This window comes from Anabrus simplex, chromosome 10, assembly GCF_040414725.1.
Source record: "Anabrus simplex isolate iqAnaSimp1 chromosome 10, ASM4041472v1, whole genome shotgun sequence".
NCBI lineage: Eukaryota > Metazoa > Arthropoda > Insecta > Orthoptera > Tettigoniidae > Anabrus > Anabrus simplex.
This window is the reverse complement of record NC_090274.1, coordinates 38650333-38677093: the sequence shown is the minus strand read 5'-3', so window position 1 is coordinate 38677093 and position 26761 is coordinate 38650333. Positions and strand designations below refer to the sequence as shown.

The 26761-nt window shown below is 39.6% G+C and overlaps 2 protein-coding genes across 2 annotated transcripts in view; one reads left to right on the top strand and one right to left on the bottom strand.

Moving 5' to 3' along the window:
• The window catches only part of LOC136882403 (solute carrier organic anion transporter family member 74D), a 61151-nt gene extending 50231 nt beyond the window's left edge, over window positions 1-10920 (top strand). The window contains exons 10-12 of the mRNA XM_067155031.2: window positions 2804-3068; window positions 8077-8169; window positions 10309-10920. Of these exons, the coding sequence (XP_067011132.2) occupies window positions 2804-3068; window positions 8077-8169; window positions 10309-10616 (666 nt within the window). The 3' untranslated portion in view covers window positions 10617-10920. The remainder of the gene's footprint in view (window positions 1-2803; window positions 3069-8076; window positions 8170-10308) is intronic.
• The window catches only part of Oatp58Dc (Organic anion transporting polypeptide 58Dc), a 194120-nt gene continuing 171966 nt past the window's right edge, over window positions 4608-26761 (bottom strand). Inside the window, exon 14 of the transcript XR_011018771.1 lies at window positions 4608-4623. The gene's annotated coding sequence lies outside the window, so the exon portion shown is untranslated. The remainder of the gene's footprint in view (window positions 4624-26761) is intronic.

Here is a 26761-nt window from a genome sequence, read left to right as displayed (position 1 = left end):
ACTACACCGCCAATCATCAGAGGAACACAGTTAAGACTTTGATGGACACACACCATAAAATCACAGCATTAAGAACCAAGGTTTTGGTTCTTAGACCATGTGTGTTTGCAGCTTTTTGCCCAGAATATAACATTTGGCCACATCACTTGGCTGACACAACATTCCAAGATCTTGTCACATGTGATTAGTTTCATTTTCCTTATTGATGGTTCTCACTTTATTGAGATTTAACGTAACACATCAATAAGCATAGAATCATGGAATCAGGATGTGTTTTTAGTCGTAGAAGACAAGAGAGCGAGTTAATATCAGTGATACTATTGTCAAAGTAAAGAAGACAGTGCGTTTACCTTGCTGATGGATCATCACAAACACGTCCTTCCGCTGCATCCAGTAGGGAATTGATTTGAGGAATGAGAGATTCCACTTGTTACAACTCTCCATAAACTTCTTGCCTTGTACATCAGCATGAACAAGATTTACTGTATCACTGGTTGTTCTGAACATGGTGAACAAACTTTCGGTCAAACGGGTACACATAATTTTCAGCGCCGCCTAGAGGATATGCTCAGGCCTCGCTCCACATCTGTCTCATCTACGAATTTCACTTGCTACCATCATAAACTGCTCAATCTTCAATGTACACTGTTCAGCGAAGTAGGTACTTGGGAATGGAAACTCTTCGGCATGTTCGTCGTACAACAAATTGATTAGTTTCTGTCGTGCCATCCCTGATGTGAGATCTAAATACTTTCCTCTGTCCACATTAGTGTATGTTGCTTAGCGAAGAGTAACTCGTATAGAAATTTATCACGCTTATTTCAACTGAACTGAATTCAAGAAGATTCTCCAAGTGTTAATATTTGAAGTGTTTAACCTAGTATTTGAAGAAGTGCATTTTTCAAATCAGAAGAAAGAGTTGAGAATAATAATCAAAGAATTTTTGTTGTGGTGAAAAGGTACATCTTTAAAAAAAAAAAAAGAAAAAAAACCCTACATTTTGACCGCAGATTCCAAACCAAACCCCGTGGCACTACAGCCCTTGAAGACCTACCAAGCAACTGCTGCTCAACGTGAAAGCCTGCAGATTACGAGGTGTCGTGTGGTCAGCACGATGAATCATCTCGACACTTATTCTTGGCTTTCGAAACCGGGACTGGTATCTCACAGTCAGATAGCTCCTCAATTCTAATCACGTAGGCTGATTGGACCTCGAACCAGCCCTCAAGTCCAAGTAAAAATCCCTGACCTGGCCTGTAGTCAAACCCGGGGCCTCCGGGTAAGAGGCAGGGATGCTACCCCTACACCACGGGGCCGGCAAAAATGAGATTTATAACATGTTATATTAACATTGTTTCAATTACACTCAGAATAACTGCTCCAGTCACTGATTCCACAGTGGTCCTGAATCTACAGAAGTACACACACACACACAGTACTCTAAGGAAGTCTTCCATTCCCTATGCCGTCTTCAGTCCAGCTACTCGCTAGACACCACCACAACCACCACCACCTTGATGGAACACAAGTGACAGCCAACACCTCTGTCATCCTCATCCCAGCCACCGAACACCAACACACTGACTGACTGTCCACGACTAGCCTCCCTTTTTATATCTCTGGTGATGTGTACCAGAATATTTGCAACGTGGCTAGAGATGGAACATGCTCATTGCACCTTCCAGGAACTCACAGGTAAAAGCAGCTGAAGTGAACAGTACACGGAAAGGCCGGCCCCACCCCACAGGCTGGCTGGGAGATCTTCAGTCATCTGACTCACTAGGCCCTTCCAAAAAGTACTGAAAGGGACTACCACGGGGCTGACACGCAACAGTATAAAGTCAGTGAATGTAAACTACATTCTTTTGAGTCTCTATTGTTAATGGTTGAAAATAATCAGCTAAACTGTTCTAACAGCAAACTTTTAAAAAGATCATTACATTTTCTTAGTGCTTGCACCTGAATTACCCCCGCCTAGTACGTAAGGCAGCACTCAAATGTTCTGCATTGCTGAGGGGTAAATTAAGTTCTTTCATCTTCAAATGAGTCCTTTCTTATCCCGTCATCGCCATAAGACCTATCTGAATTAAAATTGAAATAATTGATAAGGAGATTCCACCTATTCAATACCAAAGAATAAGAAATGTAGTGAATTACATTCTCATTTAATAATAATTAGAAATGGTACCGGTTTCGACCCTAGTCCAGGTCATCATCAGCCGATTAAGAAATAGAAAACAATGCATAGGATCAGTAGAAGAGGCAATATGAAAAGGAAATGAATGGGGGTAGATACTGTAAAACTTAGAAGATGTAAAATACAAGTCATTCAAAAGAAAAACAGTGCGCAATTCTCTTAGCGGCAGCAAGGCACACGCAGCCCTAGGCAAAGTCCCACAATGATTACGAATAGTGGAGAACTGTTCAAAGCCAGTTATTTAAACACTGTCAGGCATAAAGTCACATCACAATCGAACACATACGAAGGTCCATATTCGTGTATGAGTTGAAGACGAGCAGATTCATTGAATCAGCTTGCCAGCTCCCGGTGATCAGCGCGACACATTCAGTATCAGGCACTGTGGTTTCAATTATTTCAATTTTAATTGTGATATTCTTCAATACGGAACAATGAAATTTTTAACTTTAAATAAGACCTATCTGTGTCGGTACGACGTAAAGCTACTAGCATCAAATAGATTCGGTATTAACAAAAAGAATTGTAACATATTTTAGTTTACTTTCAAAATAATCAAACTATAATTTAAGTTTCATTGTGGTAAAGGATATTTTTTCCTTGCAGCTGTATGAGAATTGCTCGTGCATCTCGTATGGGCACATGGCGAAGACTGGACCATGTAACAGCAAGGACTGTACTGGCAAGTGGGTGATGTTCCAGTCCTTGCAAGTCCTCATGGTCGGTCTGCTGGGTACGGGAATAGTGGGTAACCTGCTCATCTGTCTCAGATGTGTCATACCAGAAGATAAACCTGCATTATTGGGACTGGAACTTCTGCTCGTTGGTAAAATGCAGGTGCCAGGAAAAATCATCTACAAGTGGCTTATCGGTAAGTTGAATTTGAAACCTGATGTTGAAGTACGCTTATTTCCACAAGTTAAGGAATCTTCAAGATTCATGAGAGGGTACAACAGTTCTGACTGCATGTTTCGCATGTTTGTCACACAGAGTCGCAGGGAGGCAAGGTGGCACATTGAAATAATTTTGATGATATTAGATGGCTGAATCGTCAACAGATTAGAGGCTTGCCACAGTCAGCACAAGGCGGACCAAGAGTTGAATGTCACCTGTAGTGTCATTTCATGGCTGTGAAGAAGATTCCAGGAGGGAAGAAACATTGCAGCCAAGGGCGACTGTGTTCTACAACCCAGCATCAGGATAGTTATATTTTGCACAGCACCTGCGCTGGCTAGAGACCTCGCAACCTTTGGGTCACACATCTCCTGATAGACTGTGTATTGTTGGCTTTGAGAAGTTGCTCTGTATGCTCAGTGACCCACCAGATGTACCCGCCCTCACAGAAGGGCACTGCATGGCTCGTTGAATGTGGTGTTTTGCTCCTCTTCATGAGTGAGTCACTGTTTAGCTTGGAGAGTGACTCTTGCCATCTGTTCACTTGGCACAGCCGTGGGACACGTTACAGCCCTGCCAATGTTGTGGAAAGGAACCGATATAGCTCTCATTGGGAGCGGCATCATGTTAGGAGCACGTACGTCACTGCATGAGTTTCCTAGGGGTACTGTGATGGATGTGGTCTGTAAGGATGACATCCTGCAACAGTATGTGCAACATTTTCATGGTTCATATGGACCTGGGTTACGTCTGATGGACGATAATACCTGCCCACACAGGGTTGGTCAGGCGGACGAGTACCTGCAATATGACAGCTTGCTCCCCGGACTTAAATCTGATTGGACATGCACGGGATGCTCTATGCCAAAGGATTGCAGCCCTAGCACCGCAGCCACGGACCATTGCTGACCTCCAAAAGATTGTCCATCAAGGGATGCATTACTGCAAGCCACGCTGGACAGACTGATCCACAGTATGGCGAGCCATTGTGAATCTTGTATTGCTATGCAAGGTCATCATACCCCATATTTACATTCTGTATGCCACCAGAGGAGGGACACCACAGATGGTCAGTGCCACCGAATGTCCTTGTCCAGTTTTCCTGTATACCCTGTATCAGTATCACTGAGTCACAAGTCACAATGTTGCCAGGGCACCTCTTAGTGCCCCATGTTTTTCCACGGATCTCGAAGATCCCTAACTTGTGGACGTGAGTGAATTTCATAACTTGAGACCAGATTCTTAGATATTTCAAAGAATTTTCCCTGGTAAAAAAAAAAAGATACAGTCGAAACCGGTTATAACAATTCCGAAAGGACCACCAGTTAGCAGTCGTTATAGGCGATAGTCACACAAACCATTTTTTTGTTGTTGCTAAAACTGTCATATCTGTTTTAGGCCACACACTTTACATGGTTAATTAACAGAATAAGCTAAAACTTGGAAAAACATACGTGAAATAATACAGTCGAACCTCTCTTCTGCAGACACCGTTGGTTCCGTGGAAAAATGTCCTTTATGAGAGGTGTCATCTAAAACAAGGTTGCAAAAATTAATCAAACATTTTAACGGCAAAGAAAATCTACTGTAAATATAAGCATATATCTTCATTTTGATTATTCAAAATAATTTATAACTAATTTTTTTGCCTGGGAGATACTAAAAGTGATTTTACAGCCTTTACATTCATTACAGCTTCAGAAAGTAATCATTCAGCTGGGTGTACAAATTTAGCACATTTTTCTTTAATGCGATATTCTCGAAAAGGGAGTAACGAGCCAGCGTGACACACATATTCTTTGTTCAATTCATTCACTTTCAGTTATTTGCGATTTCTTGCGCTTTTTCTTGTAACATTGGTCCACTCAGTCAGTTTCTTTGCTCAAATACATTTGAACCACTCATATACCACAATGTTTACTTCTGCGCAAACTGACTCCCTCTTTCATTTCATTCCTCAATTCCTATTTTCCTCCCACTCGCTTAAAATGTTGTTATAACCGGTTTTGACTGTATCTTTTTTTTTTTTACCAGGGAAAATTCTTTGAAATATCTAAGAATCTGGTCTCAAGTTATTTTGTGAATATATTGTAGTATTGAAAAGGTGGAAACCTTACGTTATTATTATTATTACTTATATATTACTTCATAAATGTGTTTTCCCTCAGTTTAATTTTTCAGGGAAAGTACTTTAGCACTACATTTTTCTTGTCTCAAGATCTAAACACACTTGTTCCTCTAACTCGTGATTGCTGGGCAATTGAAATGCTATGGTATTTCTGCCTTAACAATCAGCACATTGTCTCTTCTGTCTCTTCCTTGTCAAGTTTAACCGAACTACCTGACCTTGACCTTATCAGCGAAAATCTGAGTTATAAATGAAATGCTGCAAGATATGCTGGAAAATCCTTTGGTAACTTGTGAGTAAGTAGTCACTGGTAGCATTCCCAGGCAACTAGTATCCTCAGAATGTACACTCATTTGAAGACAAGACAACCATAACAGAACTTATAAATATCAATGATACATGTAAAGAAGTGGAATCAGAGATAAGGCCTTTTGCAGATGATGTTATTCTGTACAGAGTAATAAATAAGTTACAAGATTGTGAGCAACTGCAAAATGACATATCTCCACACATGGTTATGAGGGTATTTAGGGGTTGTAGTAAGGATGTAAAGGAGATGGCACATAAGTCTCTGGTAAGTCCCCAAATAGACCCTCACCAGAATTACTTAATTCAAGAACTGAAAAAAAATCCAAAGAAAAGCAGTTTGATTTGTTCTGGGTGATTTCCACCAAAAGAGTAGCATTACAAAGAAGTTGCAAAGTTTGGACTGGGAAGACTTGGGAGAAAGGAGATGAGCAGCTCAACTAAGTGGTATGTTAAGAACTGATGTTAGGTTTAATGGTCCACCCAATCAAATCAAAATCAAAATCAAATCAAAATCTCTTTATTTGCAAATGAGGTGTTTACCTTGGTGGCAAATGGTACACTAAAATACATGATTGTCAAGCACTAAATATTAAATTAACAAGAGAATAAAATTTTCCTATAATACAATATTATATAACTTATGCTAACAATTTTTTCTATTAAACACACAGCTCATCCTTAATAAATTTACATTGTTTACAAAATTCTACTTATAATATCTCCTGTACTACTTACAAATAGTCATCTGATATACAGTATGTGGAATTACTTCAAATGATACTGTACAACTGGTATAAGATTAATATTTACATTGCATTTATTTAGTTTTTATTTTCTTTACCCATTCTGGAACCTAAGTAGCATAACGACCCGCTGCGTCTTAACCAGAGCCCCTTTTACTACCACTTTTCAGAGTTCCTGAAGGGCCTTCACAGCTACCGTAGCAGTCCCAGGGCCCTCGAAGTCCCCACTGTACTTCACCCCTACAGGCAGTCCCCTACTTTGGCTGTCCAAACTCCTTAGACCAGGGGATGGAATTAATTTATTCACACACATTCTTTATTTACATTAACCTGCACTGGTCGAATGCCCTCTAACATTTCATTTATTTTCTCTGTTGCTGTTTATTCTCTTTTTGAATATCTGTACAGATTTTGGAAAAGGATCAAACACTACCCCTGGTAAACTGTTCCACTCCTTCACGCCCTTCCCAATGAATCAAAATTTACCCCAATCGCTTCTGCTAAAATTCCTTCTAATTTTATATTTGTGGTCAGTCCTGCCGATATAATTATTTTCCAACTGAAGCCTCTCACGGATATCTCCCCATGCTGCTTCTCCTGTATAGGCTCTATATAAACCTATAAGTCTCAATCAATACACTTCACTGTACAAGTGAGAACACATAAAACATATTACACATTCTTTGGTACATGTTTCATCTAATTTCAGCCATAGCATTTTTAAAATGATGTAAATCTGTTATGAGACGCTATGACTGAAGAAGTAATGATGTAAATCTATCATTGTTGGCATTGATGCTTTCACGGCCCGTACTTATAGACATGATGCTGTATAGGCTTTTGGGCTTATGCCGTGTCAAGAAAATAAGGTAAAATTCTTTACGTTTCGCAGGGAACTGTGCACTGCGTCCTCAGAAGAAATCTCGGCTGTACACGAGAAAGGCTTCCTAAACAGTGACTCTTTAAAATTTAGACGTTATTATAGAAGTGGAAATAGTACATTCATTCACCACCAGATGGCTCCCAGGACGTGGCACAACACTAGCGTTCAAAGCGAAAGCTGACCTAACCATCAGACTAAGCGGTTCACATAACGTGTGTCTATCATTTCCAGATTTACTTCTTTGCATGAGGTACACGTGATTACCAAATGCCATTGTGTGCCACGGCTGGTGCACAAAATAAAGTGCATAAAATATCTCTAAAATTATTATAATATGCAAACTGACAATCGATCAAGGGGTTTCATGAGAAAAACAATGTTGTTTGTATAAAAAATCAGTGTTGTCTTTTAAGGAATGCAATGATAAATACAAAGCCATTTTTGAATGGTAATTTGTTTTAATCATGTACTACCATCAGGATGAATGTATCAAAGTACAGCCCTAGCATTTGCCTGTTGTAAAAATGGGAAACCACTGAAAACCATCTTCAGGGCTACCGACAGTCAGGTTTGAACCCACTATCTACTGGATGTGAGCTCACAGTTGCGCACCCCTGACACCACGGCCAACTCACCCGGCATTATTATTATTATTATTGTTATTATTATTATTATTATTATTATTATTATTATTATTATTATTATTATTATTATTATTATTATTATTATTATTATTATTATTATTATCATCAGAAAATAAGAGAGTTCTTCTGTGTTTTCATATTTGTCCTTGTGTCTCCTTTCTTTTTTTTTTCCTCTTTCCATGCAGACCTGTCATTTTGTTTATCCTGTTGTTGTGTTCTTTTCATGTTTTCAGAACAGATCAGCTGGTAATAACATTCTTCATATGACTTCTTTTCAGACTCAACCTGCAAGCACTGGGGAGAAAATAATTATAACTGCCGTCTGTTCGAGTCTGACCGGCTGATTGCGAACCTCAACATACTCACCGCATGTAAGTGTCTGTTACCACGTTTACCACAATATGCGATGCCTGAGCAGGACTCGGGTAGGGTTTTCTTAACCAGTAGCAGCGACTGGGAATTAGAAGTGGGGGGGAGGAGGTGCAGAAAAATGTATAGATGATAAAAAATACCGGGAAGACAACAAAATTGAAAATAAAATTAGGTGCTCTCTGAGCAAATTTTGACAGAGAAGTAAAGGTTGGCAGTTAACCAACTTAACGTCAGTAATAATAGTTTTTTGAGATTTTGATTCAATATTATACAATAAAACTTTCATCAAAACAACAGTTACATAACAATTAAATAGAAGTAAGGCATTTTTCTTCTTCTGTGCAAATGGGTTACTTAGGACCATGCAGAATCAACATTTGTTGAGCTTTCTTTTTTGCCCAATAGTTCTTCACTTTCATTGATTGTTGTAATTTATGTTCCTCCGACCAAGTATGTCGAGTTGGTTTCTTCTCATCTTCCTCAAATCCCGTTGTGTGAACAATTTTCCTGATTACGTTTCTATAGTGCAGATTTGGTGATCCTAATTCACTACTCTTCTTGCTTATACTATTTTGATCTTGTGCATTTGATTTGTGAAAATCTGTGTATTCAATAAGTAAGTCTGTTGTTACTCATTCTTACCAGATGGCTTAAAAATTGAATCTGCCACCTGGGTGAGGCACAGAATTTTTTACTATCACAGAAGTTAAATTTCTTTGCAACTCAATTTAGAGATAGCCTAGTTGAAAAGCAGAAAAAGTAATGTTTACTACAGTATATTTATATGTTTTTTTAATTTTTAATAACTTTTAGTATGCTCAAACAACCCACAAATTGGATAACCCACACATGAATAATTCGGAGTTTATCATGTGGCTTGACGCATCACTTGTTTGTTTTCATTACCGATTTATTTCATTTAACATTATAATGAATGTACAAGACATGTGTCATACACCACTTATTAGGGAAGCTAAGAATTAGATTAAATACTGTGGCAATTTTTTTCTGGTCCTGAGGCACATTTCCCTGCTATAGAAAAACAAGAATAATGACCGAGAGATTGATCGCACTGACCATGGTTCACCTCATAATCTGCAGGCCTTTGGGATGAGTAGCAGTCTCTTGGTAGGCCAACACCCATCAGGGCTGTAATGTCATGGGATTTGTTTGTTTGAGACACATTTCCTAGAATGTTTTTTTTTTCCAGTATAAACAACCCTTACAGTCTTGTTTACAATTTCAATTACAGTCGAACCTCCCTTCTGCGGACACCGTCGGTTCCGAGGAAAAATGTCCGTTACGAGAGGCGTCCGCTAAAACAAGTTTGTAAAAATAATCAAACATTTTAACGGCAAAGAACATCCACCTTAAATATAAGCATACATATCTTCATTTTTATTATTCTAATCATTTCTGTGTTAGTATTTTACAGAGAGTTATTATAAGTGATTTTACATCATTTACAAACATTACAGGTTCATGAAGTAATCCTTTGTTACTCATGTTTAACAGAAAACTGAAATGCTACAGTATTTCTGTCTCACTAATTATCGCCTGTACTGTCTTTTCCTTCTCAAGTTGACCACCTGAGCTCGACCTTATCAGCGACAATCCGAGTTATGAGTAGAATGATGCAAGAAGGGAAGAAAATCCCCAGGTAACTTGTGAGTCAACAGTCTCTGGCAGCATTTCTGAGCAATTAGAATTCTTGAAATAGGCCTATACACCACTAGGTAGAACTGCATTCCAATGTACCTTCTCTCCCCTTGCACTCGAAATAGTACAAACACTCAAAAGGGATTTCCTTATGTCTGAAGAATGGTTTTTAAAAAGAGAGGATGAAATGTGGTCCAGCGTAATAAATTGTCCTGCAACGTGTAAAGTGTCCGCTTACGTCAAGTGGACGGAACAAATGGCGATGTCCGCTGTCCGGAGTTCGAGGTGTCCGCTTAAATGAGGCCAATTTAACACTTGTCTTGTGTAAAATAAAATCGGTTCTGAGGAAAATTGTCCGTATAGGGAGGTGTCCGCTGATAAGGGTGTCCGTTAGGGCAGGTTCAACTGTACCATCAACTACTGTGGAATACTAGTCATGGATGTAAATTTCTGATCAAAACTGCTTTACATTTTCACAGGTCTCCTCCTGATGTCTTCATTCTTCGACTTATTTGTGTGGTATTTCTCCCGCGATCTCAAGTTGTACAGCGATGAGGACATCGATGACGACACTGAAGACATAGCGTTGGATGACATCCAGCGCATGAAGATTAGCAAACGTCGGGCCACTCCGGCTCTTCGTAGGCGTCGTAGGGATCTTCAGGGTATTGAAGTTATAGAAGAAGAGAAGGATGAACCTGATGAAGCTGAGGAGGACGGAGAACTCATAGGCGATAGTTCTAAGGAACAAGAAGGAGTCAAGCGTATAAATGCAACTCTCGTTTAATAAACCTTCCCTTGTTTATAGAGTCTCGCAGAATTAGTTGGTTATTGTTATTGTTATCATCATCATCATCACATATCTATTCAAACATTCATTGTTATTCTTGGTGTGATTGTTTCATGAGGCTGAGGATGCAAGACACGCCGAGAAAGTTTAGATAATTATTATTCATATGCTTTGTCATTTTTGCAGTAGTAGCTGCTTTTGTGCAGCTCAGAATGGCAAGACTTGCCAAGAGACATTATAAATTATTATTATTGTTAATTTTCTCTTTTCTGGCAATACATTAAAATAGACATTTTTGTAACTTTGTAAATTATTTTCACTCATTTTCCCTGTAAAAAAATCTTCATATCCTAGAAAAATCAAATTCACCATTGTTTAGATTAAGATTCAGAAGCTGGGCTTAGTAGATCAGGCAGTAGACCATTCACCTTCAGAGCTCAAGTTGGCAGGTTCAATCCAGGCTCAGTCCAGTGGTATTTGAAGCTGCTCAAAGACGTCAGCCTCATGCAGGTAGATTTACCGCCATGTACAATAACTCCTATGAGAGAAAATTCTGGCACCTCAGCATCTCCAAAAGCCGTAAAAGTAGTTAATGAGACACAACACATACAACTTTATTATAAAATTCAGAAAATTTGAATGGATACACACAAAAATGGGCAAGCCAGGCTGAGTGGCTCAGGCGGTTGAGGTGCTGGCCTTCTGACCCCAACTTGGCAGGTTCGATCCTGGCTCAGTCCGGTGGTATTTGAAGGTGCTCAAATACGTCAGCCTCGTGTGTGTAGATTTACTGGCATGTAAAAGAACTCCTGTGGGACTAAATTCCGGCACCTCGGCATCTCCAAAAACCGAAAAAGTAGTTAGTGGGACGTAAAGCAAATAACATTATTAAAAATGGGCAAACCATCAAATTTGTGAAAATTGGATTAGATGTTGCCACCTACTGTTAATGATATAAACTACATTTACTGAAGTGGGCTACCATCAGGAAATTAGTTTTTGGGATATAATCATCTTCACAGAATTGCAAAATCGGACTAACTGATTGTTACTAAAAGTTTGCATATGATGGCGCCACAGTATCGGCAGGATAGCAAACACGATGGAATTTGGTAGGCCATGATACATGTGTGTTTGGGTATGATGTTAATTCAGAATGGAATAAAAATGTAGATATTATTTTCATTTTAATAATGCACTAGCAGACCTGTGCTGCTCCATAATATTCATTATAAATAGATCAGAAAATTCGTCTTGATATGCCTGTCGTAGTCATTTTGTTTTGCTTGCCCTTTCAATAGTTTTATGAACATTTAATACCTGTACATAATACTTGAGGGGTTGCCTGGCCGAGGCGGTAAAGGCGTGCTCGGTTCGCCCGGAAGGACGTGGGTTTGAATCCCCATCAGGAAGTCGTAAAATTTAAGAACTGGGATTTCCACTTCCGGAGGAGCATATGGCCCTGAGGTTCACTCAGCCTACACCAAAAATGAGTACCTGGTTAATTCCTGGGGGCAAAGGCGGCCGGGCGTAGAGCTAACCACTCTACCCTATCACGTGCCAAGGTTAACAATGGTGGAAGCCTTTACCTTCCACTCCTCCAAGGGCCTTCATGGCCTGTACGGAGGTGACTTTGCTTGCTTTGCTTACATAATACTTGATTCTTTTGCAATGTAGTTTTTAACACTTCTTTCCATACAATATTCACTGTAGTTCGACCATTCGGGTGTACCTGGATCTTAACATTTTCAAACGATTTTGCCCAAGATAGTGGAACATACCATTGGCCATGACTGAATACTGGTTCCGGTAAGTAGACTACCCACTTTTTGAAGAGTTTATCCCTGCGCTTTATTAATGATCACACAGAAGTCTTGTTACCTTCCTGTCTGTTCATACGTCGACTGTTTTCTCTTAACTTCATGTGAGTTGTTAATAGGGCTCGGATGTTTAGGAAAAGTCATATTTTTTCTTTGTCTCTATTTTCTTGCCTGATTGTATTCTGGTGCAAATCAGGTGATTATTGTCACAATTAAGCGATTTTTAGTTGTCATATAAATGCATATTTTGCCTATTTTTTGTCATAAGGTCATATTTTGAGCAATTTTCGTAGAAACGTCATATTTCTGTCATATTTCGGCAGTCTGATGACAACTGTAGCTTGCAAGATCAACTTATCCAATGCAAACTAGTGTTCACAAAACTGCTTCTCGGTATCATATCTGCAGTTAATACAAGTAGAATACCGTTTGTATAGTCCGACTCGTTGGCTGAACAGTCAGCGTACTGGCCTTCGGTTCAGAGGGTCCCGGGTTCAATTCCTGGCCGGGTCGAGGATTTTAACCTTAATTGGTTAATTCCAATGGCACGGGGGATGAGTGTTTGTGTTGTCTTCATCATCATTTCATCCTCATCACGACGCGCAGGTCGCCTACAGGTGTCAAATACCAGCACCTGGCGAGCCGAACCCGTCCTGGGATATCCCAGCACCAAAAGCCATACGATATTTCACCGTTTGTATAGAATGAAGGCCATAGACTTCACTGCACCTTTTATATGATTTAAACATGCACCAATAACCTTGTGACGTAGAAACAAGCTTCTCTTCTTACAAGAATGTTTTAAGTGATAATCGGAGTTCTTTCGCGCCTGATGATTTGAAGGCGAATCTTGTCAGACACTTCAATTCCACCCGCGGAGAAGAATGAAAAAGATATGTCAGTTTGCACTGTAGGCCCTGCCGCTCTACCACAATGTATTGGAGGTCATCTACTTAATTCGTTTCGTGATGCTCAATTTAAACTTTAACGCATTTAATAAGATTAATGAAATCTGGACTTGAACGTTCCAAAATATTAAGAAAAAAAAAGAAAAAAAGATTGATTTCTAGTTTTCTCATATTTTAAACCACTACTACAGGGTCCAAACATGTTTTGACTTTCAAAAAGTTGTGTGATCTGATAATCTTATCGAACCTAGTACCGGTACTTTATAGCTATGTATTCACAAATGTTTGATAAGTGAATAAAGAACAACAGACTGTGAATAACTGCTAAATATGTATATTCAGAAGATTAATATGAAAGTAAGAATAAAGAATTCAGTTAACAAATGTGAACCGAAGGAATTGTCCTTTCGATTTATAATTTACTAGCAGAAGTACCCGTTCTTTGTACGGGTTATCAGAAACTGGCTTTAGTTACTCAAACTATCAGTGTGACTGACTTCATTAGATATTTATATCACTGGTGTATTTACTTAAGTACGTAGAAATTATTTGTCATGTTTGGAATTATAGTGTATCTGCTTCTTCTTTTCTTCATGCGGACCTCTAAATATTAGTTCCTATCTAGCGTCGACCTCTAAGATCTTTTGCTACCATGTTTTTCCTTCATTCCCACCTAGATATACCTGCTCCCTTCACAAAGCTGCAGGTTTAGTGTAAGTATACTTCCCCTAGATAGTACCACAAATATAAATATTATTGAATATATTTGTTTGATCCGACATTTCGTAACTGTTACAAATGATCAAGAAAATACGCGATGCATAAAAGAAACTAATATTATTATCGAGAATTATGATTCCCAGGGCTTGTCACTTATATCGCACATCATATAATGAATCTGAGTATGTGTACAGTATATAGGTTGTTTTCATGATTACAATTATCGTAAAAGTGGACCAACATATCGGCACTAATAACATCAGTGATCCTACTACTCCATGATTTGATAGAAAAATATTTTAAACTATAGGTAACAGACTCCGCAAAATGCTGTAAGCCAGTACGTAAAAACGGAGGCCCGTCGGCAACCGCTGGTCGCTGTACTACGGAGATCTCTGGGGCTATTATTTTTATACTTCACTCCCTTTCCATCCCTGCCCAAAGGAGTGCTACAGTTATACAACACTTTATTTTTTCCAGATAGTAAGTCATATGTGTATCAATTTTGGTTGGCAGCTATGCCAAACGTACAGGCATAATCTAGCTGCTGTAGAATCCTGGAGCTGACGTTGCCATGGTTACGGCAGTTCATTACTTTATCAGATTCCAAGAGCAGGGGTAGTGTGGTGCCAATATCTCCGTAACGGCTGGTTTTAGGCTCTTAAAACATGGTTTTCGGGCCTCTAAGGCTTACCGAGTTTTGTTCTTTGCATCAAGAGGATTAAATTGAGCTTTGTCTCGTCCTTATACGACAAATTCGACATTTTGCCCATATTAGCCTATTATTTTTATATCTCCCCCCCCCTGCCCCCCCACCTCGAATTGTTTTGAAAATAAAACACAGCCCATGTTACTCACTGGCAATGTAGATTTCTATAGGTGAAGAAATTTTTAAAATCGGTTCAGTAGTTTTAAGTCTATTCGTTACAAACAAACTTTTCCTCTTTATAATTTTAGTACCGGTGTAGATTAAAAATGTCCATATTTAGGTTAATCATTTTCGGAACATATTTTTTAATTTTTAAGTCATATTTCTCCACTTTTGAGGTCATATTTGCTTGCTTATTTGGGCTATTATTAGGTCTTAAACATCCGAGCCCTAGTTATTAGGAACGTTCTGTCATCTGTTGAGTATATTTAGAAACTGCAAAAGGTCAGAGATCATAGAGTATATAGCAGAGAATAGTATTCTTCCATGATCAGAGGAAGTGAATGCTCTCTGCCTTGACAAGTAGTAATCAAACATGAGTGCAAGCAATCACATTACTAAGGATGAAAATCACATATATCAAAATATTAATGAAAGTGTTAAGTTAGTCGTCTTTTTTTTTTTTTTTTTTTGCTAGGGGTTTTACGTCGCACCGACACAGATAGGTCTTATGGCGACGATGGGATAGGAAAGGCCTAGGAGTTGGAAGGAAGCGGCCGTGGCCTTAATTAAGGTACAGCCCCAGCATTTGCCTGGTGTGAAAATGGGAAACCACGGAAAACCATCTTCAGGACTGCCGATAGTGGGATTCGAACCTACTATCTCCCGGATGCAAGCTCACAGCCGCGCGCCTCTACGCGCACGGCCAGCTCGCCCGGTAAGTTAGTCGTCTTAGCAACCTGCTAAGTACAGAATGTATTGCGGGCTAGGGTAAGCTTTTGCCTGCAGTTATTGGAATGATCATTTAGTGATTACATTATAGGATTACTCAAAGTTGAGTGAACTTCAATATCTGAAAATTCACCTGGCAGGTAATTCCAGAGAGAATAAAAATAAAAGAATGAAGGAAATCGGTCCAGTAGAACGGCTGCATGGATTGGACAAATCTGTTTTCAGCAAACTTTTTAAATATATAGATTGCGTTAGAAGAGTATTCAGTGCAATAAATTAATGTAAATTATAAAGTGTTATAGGACATTTATTCTTTCTTATTGGCCATATGATCTGTTTACAAACCAAAGTCAAGATGGCCTCTGCTTTTGAAGGTGATGATAATTTATGTGAACATAATTGGAGTTTTACCAGCGGATGTTACTGAAATATATTTTTTTTTGTTACTTGCTTTACATCGCACCAACACTCGTGATGAATTCCAAGTATCATGATTTCTAACATATTGGACTCTGTATTTATGTATTCCATCACAATTCAAGAGTTGCCAGAGATCCAGAGGTCTACTTTATTTCTAAAGAACAGTACATAAATCTACTTAAGGCATTGGGGTCCCCTTTTTCGCCTTAACACTTCCCCTCAGCAGACATTTTACTATGTTGAGGCCACTGCACCTGACGAAGAGGAATCTCCTGAACATAGACATTATTTTATTATTATTTTTATATCTCCCCCCCCCCCCTGTCCCCCCCACCTCGAATTGTTTTGAAAATAAAACACAGCCCATGTTACTCACTGGCAATGTAGATTTCTATAGGTGAAGAAATTTTTAAAATCGGTTCAGTAGTTTTAAGTCTATTCGTTACAAACAAATTTTTCCTCTTTATAATTTTAGTACCGGTATAGATTAAAAATGTCCATATTTAGGTTAATCATTTTCGGAACATATTTTTTTTAATTTTTAAGTCATATTTCTCCACTTTTGAGGTCATATTTGCTTGCTTATTTGGGCTATTATTAGGTCTTAAACATCCGAGCCCTAGTTATTAGGAACGTTCTGTCATCTGTTGAGTATATTTAGAAACTGCGAAAGGTCAGAGATCATAGAGTATATAGCAGAGAATAGTATTCTTCCATGATCAGAGGAAGTGAATGCTCTCTGCCTTGACAAGTAGTAATCAAACATGAGTGCAAGCAATCACATTACTAAGGATGAAAATCACATATATCAGAATATTAATGAAAGTGTTAAGTTAGTCGTCTTAGCAACCTGCTAAGTACAGAATGTATTGCGGGCTAGGGTAAGCTTTTGCCTGCAGTTATTGGAATGATCATTTAGTGATTACATTATAGGATTACTCAAAGTTGAGTGAACTTCAATATCTGAAAATTCACCTGGCAGGTAATTCCAGAGAGAATAAAAATAAAAGAATGAAGGAAATCGGTCCAGTAGAACGGCTGCATGGATTGGACAAATCTGTTTTCAGCAAACTTTTTAAATATATAGATTGCGTTAGAAGAGTATTCAGTGCAATAAATTAATGTAAATTATGAAGTGTTATAGGACATTTATTCTTTCTTATTGGCCATATGATCTGTTTACAAACCAAAGTTAAGATGGCCTCTGCTTTTGAAGGTGATGATAATTTATGTGAACATAATTGGAGTTTTACCAGCGGATGTTACTGAAATTTTTTTTTTTTTTGTTACTTGCTTTACATCGCACCAGCACTCGTGATGAATTCCAAGTATCATGATTTCTAACATATTGGACTCTGTATTTATGTATTCCATCACAATTCAAGAGTTGCCAGAGATCCAGAGGTCTACTTTATTTCTAAAGAACAGTACATAAATCTACTTAAGGCATTGGGGTCCCCTTTTTCGCCTTAACACTTCCCCTCAGCAGACATTTTACTATGTTGAGGCCGCTGCACCTGACAAAGAGGAATCTCCTGAACATAGACATGGTGAAGTCAACATACCTTAGAAAGGCTTTAAGATTATCAAAGCATACATGCTCCTACATTGTATATAAGCTTACAAAAGAATTATTCTATCTGGAAGATCTATAACTGCCTCTGGAAACTATGGAAGCCTTCAACGGAACAATTCAAGATCTCTGTACAAAGAAAGAAGAAAGAAATGTGGAGTGAATTCTATTCTGTGGATGTAATGCTGACACCAGCATGGAGACGAGCAGATTACGATCTTCGACATGTGATGACAAGGTTTGCAGTACACAGGTTTCACTTCAGGTGCTGCAACAACAAGAAGTGCCATGACCCATATGGACAGAGCATCCGTGAACTATGCAAGAAACATTGTGGTCACTATCACATCATGATGAGTGAGAAAAGATAAGTGTCCCAGACTGAGTTTTATACCAAGGACTAGTGTAAAATTATTACCAACTTATGCTCATTGTGCAAATTTCTACTTAAAATCTCTTAGTTAATCAGCTTTGTTATTTTCCTTATAAGTGCCTCATGTGTGGTGAATTATTATAATTACTTTTTTATTATTATAGGAGGATAGCACAGAAAGTGCATATGGGAAAGAGAAATTGTCTTAATTGCATAGTTCAACTAGAGATACTGTTCTTTCGGAGCACAGCTTTGTGTGATACCATTGGCAAATTTTTCCACACAGTTCACAAACACACTTTCCATCTGGTTCATGGAAGTACTTTCTATTGCACATCTTGTAGTGAAATGCATGGACCGCGGAAGCGTGTCATGGTGTGTCGCAGGTCTTAGCCAGAATTCTTCCATTCTGACATCATCATGGCGTCTGTTTGGTAGAAATCTATCCAAATATTGGCTTTTTAATCCTGTAGCTCTTGTGTCGTGGAAGGGATTGGTAATCTTACTCATAGATCTTCTATATAGAAGAATTGACTTGTCAGCTCATAGGTTAACCTCGAAGGAGCATTCTTTGCCAGGCAGAGAGTTTTCTTGAGATGTGTTGTAAACAAGGTTGGGTTTACAAAACACAACTTCTTTATTTGCTTCACATGTAAAATTACAATATTTACACTAACAAAACTGAAAGTTATCTCGAAGCAAAATGAACTATGAAATTGGAGAAAGAGTCTGTCTTTTGTACACTATATACACATTGGAGTATTCACATTCACTACTATCTCGGAAAGATAGTCCTTGTGACATGAAAAGTTCTTGATAGTCGAAAACTATCAGAAGCACTGACGTAAATATCTCAGAGAATCCTTCCTTGTTGAAGTGTCTGAGTTCATTAACGTAAGTTCAATGACTGAAGAGTTCCTACTTAGCGAAACTAAGTTGATAATGGGAGCTTGCATTAGCTAGGGAATGATAGTGGCATATAATGGTAAGACTGGACATGGACAGTGGAACAAGCAAGAGGAGCGGTGACCCGAGGTGAGACCTCTTACTGCCAGAAATTCAGTCCACCTGGCCGAAGCACATTTTCAAGAGGAGTAGCCTCCGTGCTCGACGTAGGGTGTATTCTGGAGCTGGACACCGGGGTCAGTGGGCCTGGACAGGCTAGGAGCTCCTTTTTATAGCACACACCAGGCACGCGCACTGAGGGCTGCGCGTCGAGGCTCAAAGAATAACACACTGGCACGCGTGTAGCTGACTGGCGGATCGAGAAGGGCGCGACGGACATACAACAAGATACGTGGCCTACACTCGTTCTAGTACAGCTAAAGTAGGTTGTCCTTTGTTAGGTACTCCCAGATAATCTCTAATGCATATGTCATGATGGGGGTGATCTTGATGTGGAATAGGGCTATTGCTGTCTCTGTAAATAATTGTAGAAGAACCTTGATGTCATTCTTTGCTGCGACTGCTGAGGCTGCTTTGTCTCTGATGTGTTTGGTGAAGCTTTTTCCGTTTGATTGTAAAGTCACGCCTAAGAACTTGTAGGATTGACACTGGCAAGATCTTTATTCTTGAATTTGATGTACTTTTTAATGATATCAAATAAATATGAGTACCTAGTAAAAGACAACATAGTAGTTCTGTGTGGAGGTTTCTCACAGTTATTGATAATGAATATCCCCCGAGTTTGATATCTGCAATGTTTTACTGAACACTTGTTACTAATTTAATAAAACACATAAAAAGAAAACATCCAGCTATATCTCATCCACATTGAACAACAGAAACCAACAGGCCTAGCACTGAAAGACAGGATGAGATAATTATATTCTATTTATTGAAAACAAAAATCCTCACCCTGTTTCCAGTCATTGGACCAGTTCAGGAATGGAATGAATTAAGCCTCATCTAGCAGATAGGACAGGAATTGTGCCAGCTGCCAAAATGACTGACAGATGAAATGATAGTAGAGAGTGTTCCTGGAATGAAAGATGACTGGGAAAACCTGAGTACCCGGAGTAAACCTGTCGTGCCTCCACTTCGTCCAGCTCAAATCTCCCATGGAGTGACCGGGATTTGAACCACGGAACCCAGTGGTGAGAGGCCGCCATGCTTCTGCCTGAGCCCTGGAGACTTATCATTCTATTCATTATGTTACATAAAATTGAATGGGGCTAATTACTTATCAATAATGGCATGACATTGGTTAAATTGGTTTACTGAATTATTATTTTTTAAATTTTTTATTCAGCCACTGTCATTGAGTTCAGCAGTCACTACGAACACAATGCTACTCCATCAGCCTGCACAGTTTTGGCAGAAGTGCTTGAAGTCTTTCAGTGTTCCTTATAACAAAGTTCGATTTCTACATAGATACCAAGCAGAGTAACCTTTTCTAAGGATAAGAAACTGTATTAACTACTTATGCAAATGATACTGATAGGCCTACACCTTCAGTCTTTTCAAACAGGGGAAAACAAGCATTTTAAAGCATTTCTCATAGGACTTAATCCAGGATATGTATTTCCTAAATGAAACCTAATTTCAAAAACTTTGATACCTGTGTTACATGAACAATGTTTGAATAAGATAGAAATATTTTTAAAATAATAGAAACAGTTAAGCAGGTCTGTATTACTGCTGAGTGTTGGACTTCCATAAAAAAGAGCTAAGAACTTCTTCACTAAAAACATTTCAGGCTATGGTAGAGTATTTTTCTTTTCCTTTTCTTCCCAGAACTTCCTCTACGCTGGCTGATTGCCTGCCTCTGTTCCTCCGATAACACTCTCGGAGTATGATGTAGAATTTGCAATAGCAAAAAATCCACTGAAGTGATCTGTCACCAGAAGCTTCCAGCCAACCAGTGGTGTGTTTTAATTTGGAGATGTAATCAAAAATCTTTTTAGTTAGCCTGCCGTTGTTCATTGGCTCTGCCTCGAAATTTGAAAAGTGGTACAAGAGCTGGAACGGGGTCCACTCAGCCTCGAGAGATCAATTGAGTAGCGGGGGTTCGATTCCCACCACAGCCAGCCTCAAAGTGGTTTTCCGTGGTTTACCAATTCTCCTCCAGATATATACTCGGATGGTACATAACTTAAGGCCACAGTCGCTTTCTTCCCTCTTCCCTGTTTATCCCTTCCGATCTTCCCATCCCTCCACAAGGCCCCTGTTCAGGTAAGGCCGCCTGAGTGAGGAACTAGTCCTCCTTCCCAGTTGTATCCTCCGACCCAAAGTCTCACGCTCTAGGACACTGCCCTTGAGGCGGTAGAGGTGGGATCCCTCGCTGAGTCCGAAGGGAAAACCAACCCTGTGGAGTAAATAAAGCAAGGAAGAGAGAAAAAATGTGGTTAAAAAGTACATGCAATTCACCTGCATTGGAAGGTAAGCCTGAAGCTGGGGGCCGATGACCTTCGATGTTAGGCCCCTTTAAACAACAATCATCAAGCCTGAAGCTGTACCACCTTGAAGAATAAGAAGACACGAGTTTATTTTGTCTGCCTCAATGGCTGAGTGGTATGCGCCTTACCCTTTGGTTTCTCGGGTTCGATATTCGGCCGGGTCGAGGGGATTTTAATCTCAACCTGCAAATTCTGTTGGCTCGGAACTAGGTGTTGCGCTGTCCTCAACGTTCCCGCAACTCATACACCACGCACAACACTTTCCTCTACAAGATAAAAATGCAGTTTCCTATACCGGTACACGGCGAACACCACCCATCCTTTAGAAGAGCTGCACTAGGTTAGTAATAGCCTTGTGAAGCTGTAATTATTCCTAGCGCTTTTGCGCCGGAGAAGGGTCCGTGTATCGCATCGACAAACCCCATTGTCGGCATTTAGTGAAAAATGGAAGGGCATGTATAGGTACTTTAAGGCGGAAATAGGTTCCAAGATGGGCATTCCAGGAATCATTAATGAACAAGGGGAGTGTGTATGTCAGGATCTTCAAAAGGCAGAAGTATTCAGGCAACACTACGTAAAGATTGGTGTTCTGTGATGTAAAGATTGTTGGTTACAAGGATCATGTCCAGATAGAGGAGGTGACTAATACTAAAGAAGTTTTAAAATCCTCAAGGCAGTATTATTGGACATTCATGTTTTCTTGCAATGAGTAGGCCTAAAGAAGTGGAATCAGTGATAAAGCTTTTTACAGATGATGTTACTCTGTATAGTAATAAATAAGCCAATCAGTAGTAATTGACTTAGGCCTACTCGCGACCGTTTTGCTGTCAGTAGTTCCCTTTTACAACATTTTCTTATACCGTATATTGGTGTGACACCCGGATTGTGTTGTAGGCTTTTGAAGACCAGTGTAAGATACGAACTTCCGTTGCATTGCTATCATCTATATTCAATTAATGCGACTAAATGCTATATAACATAACCTCTACAAATACATTGCAAAAATTATGACGAAAATAATCAGATGAATATTTAACATCTAAAGTATGGTTTATTGCACGTTTCTCTTCTTTTTAACATTATATCCCACTGCCAGTCCAAGAACCACAACTGCTGTTTGCCTTTCCTTCATGTTGAAACAAAATGCTAACAAACCTTGTCAAATCTGTTCAAAACTTTTCAAACCGTCGGCAATGTTGAACAATCGTTGACAAGATTTTACAGTTTTTCTTGTGAAGTACGGTATTGAACTGAAAGAAAAATTTGATGGTGTACAACAGGCATAACATGTACATCTCCATTGAAACCTTTGACTCTTTCTGTAACCATCTAGAACTCTGTTCCGTATTATTGTCCGGTATATCTTCCATCTGAGGTTTCTACTACTAGGCTACTTCTACTACTACCGCTTTTCCCACATCTGTGGAGTTGCGGGTGCGAAGTGTGTTTCACATGCGTATTTTGCCCTGTTTTACAGCCGGATGCCCTTCATGACGCCAACTCCATACAGAGGGATGTCTTCACTATTGCGTGTTTCTTTGGTGGTTGGCAGTATGGCGGATTGTCTGAATGTGAAGAGGAGAGTGTTGGGACAACCGCAAGCAGCCTGTCCCCGAGCCAGAATTATTATTATTATTATTATTATTATTATTATTATTATTATTATTATTATTATTATTATTATTATTATTGCCAGCCCCGTGGTGTAGGGGTAGCGTGCCTGCCTCTTACCCGGAGGCCCCGGGTTGGATTCCCGGCCAGGTCAGGGATTTTTATCTGGACCTGAGGGCTGGTTCGAGGTCCACTCAGCCTACGTGATTAGAATTGAGGAGCTATCTGACGGTGAGATAGCGGCCCCGGTCTAGGAAGCCAAGAATAACGGCCGAGAGGATCCGTCCTGCTGACCACACGACACCTCGTAATCTGCAGGCCTTCGGGCTGAGCAGCGGTCGCTTGGTAGGCCAAGGCCCTTCAAGGGCTGTAGTGCCATGGGGTTTGTTTATTATTATTATTATTATTATTATTATTATTATTATTATTATTATTATTATTATTATTTGTTTTACGTCGTACCGACGCAGATAGGTCTTATGACGACGATGGGATAGGAAAGGCCTAGGAATGAAAAGGAAGCGGCCGTGGCCCTAATTAAGGTACAGCCCCAACATTTGCCTGCTGTGAAATAGAAGAATTAACCAGACACGATGAAAATCCTCGACTCGACCGGGAATCGAACTCGGGACCCTCTAAACCGATCCTGAACTCTGACCCTTCAGTCAAGGAGTCCGGCTGATAAATGTAACATCCATTTCCTCAAAATCAACCATCCTCAAATTTTCAATTTTAAGAACTCCAATTCTCCTTTAAGTGTTTAGAACATGATGGAGCAGTATCATGACAGTGTTTTTTTTTGTTAGTGTTTTAACGTCACACTAACACATCGAAGGTTTTCATCGACGGGAAAGGATTGGAAAGGGCTAGGAATCGGAAGGTAGCGGTCATAGCCTTAATTAACGCACAGCCTGGCGTGAAAATGGGAAACCATCTTCAGGGCTGCCGACGATGGGATTCGAACGCACCATCTCCGGAATGCAAGCTCACAGCTATGCGACTCTAACTGCACGGCCAACTCGCTCGGTTTGACGTTAGTTTACTGACGAAAAATGTCAGAATTCCTGTTGTTATTCAGAGTATTACATAATTTCTATGAGTTTAACCCCCTTAAGAGTAAATCCTTATCAGTTCATAGATATGAAGAAGTAGGTGTCCGTCTCCGTAGCGTAGCGGTTAGTGTTATTAGCTGCCGTCCTCGGAGGCCCGGGTTCGATTCCCGGTACTGCCAGAAATTTAAGAATGGCAGGAGGGCTGGCATGTGGTTGAAATGGTACATGCCTCGGGATGAGGACACGAGTTTACTTATCAAATCGGTGAGTTGGTTCCTGTTACTGTAACAATTAATAACTAGCGTTAATAACTAGCTGTTACCCCACGAGGCTTCTCTCGCGAGGATTTCGTAAGTTGATAAAAATTAATTGTTCCTCGGTACTGCACTAAAACATTATCTGAAAATCCCTAAAGTATAAAAACTCGCCAGAACCTCTTTGTAAACCACGTTTCTGCCATTGCCTTTTGGTGCTAAAGATGACCAAGCTACTGGCAGAGCTAAATCTGGAACATGCGACATGAAACAGTCAAGAAAAGGGGTTCCTTTATTTCTAAAGGAGATTACAAATGCCACTTTTCACGTCTGTAACACGTTAAGTTTATGAGATATACTCTAGATATACTCATTTTAAAAACTGCTCCACTCCTTGGCTGAGAGTTCATCGTTGAGGCCTTCAGTTCTCAGAGTTCCGGTTTCGATTCCGGGCTGGGTCGGATATTTTAATCGCATGTGGTTAATTCTTCTGGCTCGAGAACATGTTGTTTGTGTTTGTCCCAACACTCTCCTCTTCACATTCACTCAGCACACCGCATTGCCAACCACAACAGGAATACGCAATAGTAATTACATCCCTGCACATAGGGTTGGCGTCAGGAAGAGCATCCAGTCGTAAAACAAGGTCAAATCCACATGTGCGACACAGTTCGTACCCGCCACCCCACAGGTGTGGGAAAGCCGGTAGAAGAGAAGATACTCATTTTAAAATATCACCCGCTTTTAAAAATTGTTCACCCCCTTAAGTGGATTTTCCAGAAAAAGTGCGTTCATTTATTTTTAAATGAGATTCCAAACACGGCCTTCCAATTTCAATGTCTGTAACATCTTCCGTTTCTGAGATGTGTATCCTCATATAAAAAAATGATGATGATGATGATGCTTGTTGTTTTAAGGGGCCTAACATCGGAGGTCATCGGCCCCATATAAAGAATTCAACTCCTTCCTCACTTCTTTTCAACCCTCACCCCTTAAGTGGATTTTCTGAAAACAAAAATTTGTGTTCTTTTATTTTAAATACCAAATTTTATGTCTGTGACAGGTTAGGTTTTTGTGATATATTGTAGATAATCTCGCTGCTGTAAGAATAATGGATCTGATGTTGCCATGGTTACGGCAGTTCACTTGTTTATCCGATTCCTAGAGCAGGGGTAGTGTGGTGCCAATATCTCAATAACGGTTAGTTTTAGGGCCTTAAACATGGTTTTCGGGCCCGCAGGGTTTACCGAGTTTTGTTAATTGCGCCAAGGTGCTTAAAATGAGCTTTGTCTCGTCCTTGTAGACAAATTCGATATTTCGCCTTATATTAGCCTAGTATTTTTATCTCTCCCCACGCCCCCCTCCCCTAGAATTGTTTTGAAAATTAAATATAGCCTATAGCACTCAGAGATAATGTATCTTTCTATTAGTGAAATAATTTTTAAAATCGGGCCAGTAGTTCCCGAGATTAGCCATTACATACAAACAAACTTTACCACTTTATATATTACATACATACATTATCATTAAAAACTGTCATGCCTTTCAGCGTTCAGTCTGCAAGCCTCTGTGAATTTACTAAACGTCGCCACAATCCTCTATTTGCAACTAGCGCTGTAGCCTCATTTAGTTCTATACCTCTTATCTTTAAATCGTTAGAAACTGAGTCTAACCCATCGTCGTCTTGGTCTCCCTCCACTTCTCTTATCCTCCACAACAGAGTCCATTATTCTCCTAGGTAACCTATCCTCCTCCATCCGCCTCACATGACCACACCACCGAAACCGGTTTACGCGTACAGCTTCATCGAGTTCATTCCTAACTTAACCTTTATATCCTCATTCCGAGTACCCTCCTGCCATTGTTCCCACCTGTTTGTACCAGCAATCACTCTGGCTACTTTCATGTCTGTTACTTTTAACTTATTGAATAAGATATCCTGAGTCCACCCAGCTTTCGCTCCCATAAAGCAAAATTGGCCTGAAAACAGACCGATGTAAAGATAGTTTCGCCTGGGAGCTGACTTCCTTCTTACTGAATACTGTTGATCGCAACTGCGAACTCGCTGCATGAGCTTTACTACACCTTGATTCAATCTCAGTTACTATATTACCATCCTGGGAGAACACACAACTTAAATACTTGAAATTATCGACCTGTTCTAGCTTCGTATCACCAATATGACATTCAATTCTGTTGAATTTCTTACCTACTGACATCATTTTAGTCTTTGAAAGGCTAATTTTCATACCATACTCATTGATATTAGCATAGACAAATTGGATGACGTTAAAAGTATTGATTATTTCGCTTAGCATCGAGTTCCACTTCGTACTGTACAGAGTACAGAGAGCCATGACTGACCTTGAGTTTGTAGGGTTGTATTTGGATCACGCCTAGGGGAGTATTTTGT